The sequence below is a fragment of the Mercenaria mercenaria genome, chromosome 17 (genome assembly GCF_021730395.1).
Source record: "Mercenaria mercenaria strain notata chromosome 17, MADL_Memer_1, whole genome shotgun sequence".
NCBI classification, from domain to species: Eukaryota; Metazoa; Mollusca; class Bivalvia; order Venerida; family Veneridae; genus Mercenaria; species Mercenaria mercenaria.
The window spans coordinates 72504335-72510458 of record NC_069377.1 but is presented as its reverse complement, the minus strand read 5'-3'; the positions used below and the strand labels follow the sequence as shown (position 1 = coordinate 72510458).

General features: G+C 33.5%; 1 protein-coding gene across 1 annotated transcript; it reads right to left on the bottom strand.

Annotated features, from left to right (window-relative positions):
* Nucleotides 1-1832: 1832 nt before the first annotated feature.
* LOC123536716 (heavy metal-binding protein HIP-like) lies at nt 1833-5364 on the bottom strand. Its single transcript, XM_045320095.2, has 2 exons — nt 5013-5364; nt 1833-3199 (listed from the first exon to the last, which is right to left on the bottom strand). The coding sequence occupies exons 1-2, from the start codon at nt 5329-5331 to the stop codon at nt 2775-2777; spliced, it is 744 nt and encodes a 247-aa protein (XP_045176030.2). The 5' UTR covers nt 5332-5364; the 3' UTR covers nt 1833-2774.
* Between the last annotated feature and the right edge of the window lie 760 nt (nt 5365-6124).

Here is a 6124-nt window from a genome sequence, read left to right as displayed (position 1 = left end):
TCATGCCTTATTTGAACTAACATACTATCCTCAACACAAGTAAAAACAAAACATCCATTTTTGTGATATACTATGAATGCCCTTTATCACATATGCACGTGGAGCTCGCGCTGCAGTTCAGAGTTTTTAGCGAATATCCGTTAAAATGACATCGTCAAATGATTAATAAACTGACCAAGCTGTTCAATTACATAAAAAAAATCGAGTCATTCTAACGTTTCAAAGCGATTTTTATTCAAGATATATCATGAATTCTGTATTCGTAAATAACAACACGTGCATGTGTTGCAAATGTAACGTTTCGGGTATAACAAAAGGTCCCACCATGCTAGTTCGGTTTTAACAAATGATGATAAACTATTTTTACAGGAATAAAATATTTGCATAAATGAATGTTACAATTTTAGTTCAAACAACTTTTTCAAAAGTAAATGTTCAATAAAATTATATAGATGTATATACTATATGAGATTACTTTTCAATTATTAAACACAAAAAATATACAAAATATTCTTTAGAAGCAAAGCAATAGCTGACGTGTTTTGATCGAGTCTTTACATGAGATGTGATGAACCATGTAACAAATAACACCCCCATTAGTACCACCTGAATGGAACTCATTTTTACAGATCAGATGGATTCACGATCCAGATGGACCAATTTATAACAATATTGGATTCAAGGAGACAGTTAATAGGATTAACAGAAAACCACAGGGGAGAAAACTTGTTTTTTTATGCATACATATGTCAAATATTTCTTATGCATATATATGTCTAATATTTCATTTACTTAGTATGAATATAATTGCACATTGTAAATAGTGATGTGCTTGGTTGTTTTAGATTAATAACATTGCGAATGTTTGTAGATTACAATATTCGAAAAATTTAAGGAGCGCTAATTGCCAGTTACCCGCTGCTAAAAATATTTCCTCGTCTTTTGAGTATTGTTGCTCTGACTACCTGGACTATACGAAGCTGAAAATAGACATATTTTACAAAATACAACAAAGCTATAGCTCAAACACACAATATATGCTGATAATTGGGACAACCAAGGAACAATTTGACATAACTGCATGTTATAGAAAGAATATTAATATCAATTGTTTCTCTTTAAAACACAGACAGCACTAGAAATTGACTGAAATACTGTTGAAAAACGGCGTTAAACCCAAAACAAACAAAAACACTAGAAATAACTCCAGCTTTCGGCACTTTTCATACTGCATTAAAATGTACAAACTAGTGAGCAGTTTATAATTTTAGCGTTAAATGCCATTGTTACCAAATTGAAATGGTTTCCATTCAATATTTTTTAGTTTAGGTAGATCTACTTTTACCAAGCTTGATGTGAAGATGGCACTTATTGAGACAAAGGTTTGGATTGTATTTCGGTTATGTCACTGTTATTGACACTGAAAACGTGGACTTGTGGCTTTGCCGCGTTTCTTGTTTAATTTTATTTTGATGACATTTGGAATAAAGTTTTATATCATTTGAGTGAATATAATTTCGTAAAAAATGCTGAAATTTATAAAGGTGTAAAGCAGTATTACTATAACACAAATTACAGTTATATCCTGTGATGTTTGTAGTATTAAAATTGAGACTTTTTTATATTATATATTTTTGCCATATTCTCTAACAGGGTAACTGTGTAACTATTTTCATTTTATTTTCTTTCTTTTTTTGTTTCTTTTATTTTTTTGCAAATGTGCAATTCGAACATGTATTGAATTTCTAGTGTTAGTATAAATCAAAGACTTTAAATATATTATTACATAACATATATATATATATATATATATTAACGTTTCTCCTAAATCATTACATCATGAACATTCAAGTAAGGAATGATGTACGTCTTGCAGCATGTTATATATAGCATTTTTTCTCTCATTCGCTGGGTTTCTAAGCGGTAGATACGGTATTACTTAAAGTAAAAAAATGTACTTTCATATTTCATTGCCGAATTCTCTGTCTCCAGGGACGTTTCGTCGGGATGCTTCTATATTACTTTCTACAATGTCAGCATTGAAAAGCGTTTGACTATCAATGTTACCAAATCAAACGAGAAAATTTCGAGCGTTGACGAAATCATATAACTGTTGCTATCAAGTTAAAGTATAGTATTTTTCAGGAATTTAGGTTGTTGTACATTTAAAATGAAACTAACTGTCACTATCTTTCCATACTTTCATTGCACACGCCAGGTTTATGTTTGACATTACAGTATTTTGCGTGGAATGTTATTTTGAGCTGATTTTACAGTGAGCTAGTTTGACTGAAAATTGCTTTTCTTGAATCAAACATGACCATCACTTTTCTTTTGGTTGTTATTCAGCTATATTCTTCAAGAAAAAAAAAGTTATAGACATTTAAAATGGGTTCTGTTGTGTGCTGCAGCCATTTGATATGTCTATATTTTATATAAAATTAAGAAGACCAGTGTGTTCATGCCTATAACGGAACGTTGCTGAAAATTGAAATCTGGCCAGATGAGGGTGGAAATGAGGTATTTTGGATAGACTTTGATAGAAATACACTGCCCACATTAAAGTAATACCTTACAAATATATAAAGCTGAATTCAGCCATAGTAAGTGACGATACATCTTGCTAAAAAGTACATTGAATATTTTTTCTAAAATGAATGTTCAAAGAACAGTAGCAGTCAACCATATATCACATGTAGTGCTCAATATGGATAATGAAACAGCTGATATATCAAATTACCACAGGCTCGTAAAATATTAACCACGAAACATTATTAATCAACACGAATGAGAACTCCTGTGAATGTATTCCAGTAGTTTGAATTGCTGCCGTACAAAAGTGTTCCACTTGATGAACGGTTGACGACTTTGACCCAAACTTTGCTTCCCGGCTTCAAAGAGACGGTCGTGGTTGAACCATAGCAACAAACTACTGCATGATTGTCCTGATATCGCGCTACATTCATGTATACTTCGTCAACAACCAATCCGTAATCAATATATTTACTGCCGTCAACACATAACTGGACGGTAATGAGGTATGTGCCTCCATGCGGAGCAGTGAATACTCCGGTGTCAGGACTATAAGCCTCGCCGAGGTTTAGAATTATCTCAGTGAACACGATAGTATTACCAGATCCTGGGCTATCATTTATGACTTTCTTGGCATTAAAGACAACATTTGGCAACACTGCCCTACCTGAAATGAAAAATCAAAAGGTGGTAGATGCAATCTTAAAAATGAGGATTAATTTATATATGAATAGATTCTTTCAGATTCATCAAATATCAAGATTCCAGTGCAAAAAAAAAAATAGTTAATATATAAAAAAGAATTTACCGATATACAAAAATGTCAAAATTTAGACGTAAGTTTCGTGCAACGATATAAACTCTATCTAGCTTTGCGCAATATTCGTCGAGTTATACACATGACTACGCCTTTATATGATATATTGAAACAACAAGTAGGTGAAAGTGCACATATGCATCAGAATAATATGTCAAACAAGAAATGTCTTTAAAAAAACGGCGTAGAGGTAATAATGATTGGCGCATGGAAAATTCAGAAATAAACAGGGTGTACAGACAGAAAAGCTATGAACACCTGATTCATTGCAAATATTTCAACGAAGCAGCAAATTTAAATGATCAATAGTATCCTTTCAGTGATAGAAGGTCAAAATGAGTCGACGTCCTGTGCTGATTCTGAAAAAAATTCGTGTTGGGTCAGGATCCCCCCAAATATAACCCACAATCACAATATCTCGACTCGCATACAATTACTTGGACTAGAAATAAAAATAAAACCCAAGAAGCCTTCGAATCACCTCAACAGTTTTAACTACTCGATTAAGTTCTCAGTTTAATGCAAAAAATCAAGTTGAAGTCAGTTGAACATGTTGCTTTTTTTATTTGGGTAAAGTAATAGGTAAATACTTACATATATGGTGGAATAGCGATTTTTCAATTTAATTTGCATATTGTTGTTGTTGGCATAGTCATTATTTTCATGAAATTTAAGATTTTTTCAGCTTACTTAAGCGAGGTACGCAACGGGGAAGGAAGTTTACTTTCGATTTCTCTTGCGATGATAAATTACTAAAGACTTTAAAATTATGATAAATCATTTTAGTTTTGGGTAACAAAACTACTAAATATCCTCTGTTTAATATGTGCCTTCTGATATTCACTGTCATCAAGACTTAGAAATAAATGGTTTATCTTTTCAGCGCCCGCCTGTTCCGTGCCCCGATTACGATAGATTATTGGTCAAAATCCGTGTTATACAGCTTGCGCCGAAAAAATAAGAATTATAGTAATATCTAGTAACCACAAAAATACAAGACGAGATAGTCACACAACAAGCGTCTGCAGGGCTGCATAATGCATCAGAATGTAATGTGAATGTAACGCCCGAATTGAATTGACCAGTCTAACTAGTATAAGTACTTATATTTCTTTCGTGTCAATAAAGGTTTCGAGTGTTCATGCAAGGTAACAATCTTTGGTAAAAGTGTATAAGAATTAGTATTGTTTTATCTAAGGTATCTAGCAGCTTTTGTTTTTCAACTTAATTTTGAGAACAAGTAAACATGAATATAAATCGGAGTGAAAAATTGACAAAGTAAAATGTTTACAAGCTTCTAATATGGCGTTCCGTTTCAAATAATTTGAAACATTTATGTTAATAGTTTAAATAATGCAGGTAACTTAAATACAAGTAAACAAAAACACAGAAAGCTACATTGTTATCAAAGCAGTGAAAACACAAATCCACACCACACACAAAAAAAGATAAAAATGAATACAAATGTCGCATGCTTGGTTTGATTGAGCCTGTTCTTGGACGGTAGTGGAAATATAACCATCCGACCACGCCCTCTAGCCCTGGAAATCAACAGTTATATATGTTACAAGTACAAAAATATCATTAAGAGACATCCACAGATGTTTTCAGTTTTAACTTCCTGTAAAGACAGTACCTGTATGATAGTTTAAAGTTTATTTACCTTTCAAGTCATCTACTTTTTGCATATTTTTGTCGAGCTCGCTGCTTGCTTTCTCACTTAGTTCAGCTAGCTTGGTTTTACTGTTCTCCTGCAATGTTTCAATTTCAGTTTTCCAAGTATTAGTTTCTTCTTTCAGATTTGCAAGCGATTCTCTCACTTGATTTTGGATATCTCCAATTTCTTTCTTCATATTTTGAACAAGAATTTCCGTCCTAATCATCTTTTCTAGTAAACTTTCCTCGTAATGAAATTTTGAGCAATGTGGCTCTGTGCAACAAGGAGCTACAAGCATAATACAAATAAGGAGGATGCTCTGCATGGTGATTGTTGACTCTGACTAAATTAAGTTACTGTAAACCTTAAAAGTAATTTTCAGATAACACGATATCCGGAGAAGGTATAGGACGCTCCTATGCGCACATAATGCATATGAAAAAGCATTTGAAATTTTACGGACGAAACCCAAGCAAGATAAGTGGAAAACATCTTAATAAATTCATGGTTTATGTTCTATTTGATTTTTTTTTGTTTGTTTTGGGTTTAACGCCGTTTTTCAACAGTATTTCAGTCATGTAACGGCGGGCAGTTAACCTAACCAGTGTTCCTGGATTCTGTACCAGTACAAACCTGTTCTCCGCAAGTAACTGCCAACTTCTCCACATGAATGATCAGAGGTGGAGGACTAATGATTTCAGACACAATGTCGTTTATCAAAAAGTCACGGAGAACATACGCCCCGCCCGAGGATCGAACTCGCGACCCCGCGATCCGTAGACCAACGCTCTTACCTACTGAGCTAAGCGGGCGGGTTTATATTCTATTTGAACGGAATGAAGTGTGTATATAGCAAACTTGTAAAGTTTCCATTTTTTTAATAATTCATTCTGATGGTAAAAATTCTTATTTACACTGTTCTGTGACTTTGGAACATGGTTGGATCGTTGTATGTATGTTTTTGCTTTGTCTTTGTGTTTATGTGTATGTTCGTGCACACGTGTGCGCGTGGGTGTGTGCGTGTGTTAGTCGTTTGCACGTTTATGCGAGTACTGCTGTGAGTTGCGGTTTGTTTCTTTTTGAGAAAAATTAAAATTACCTCTTGAGATATTTACCAC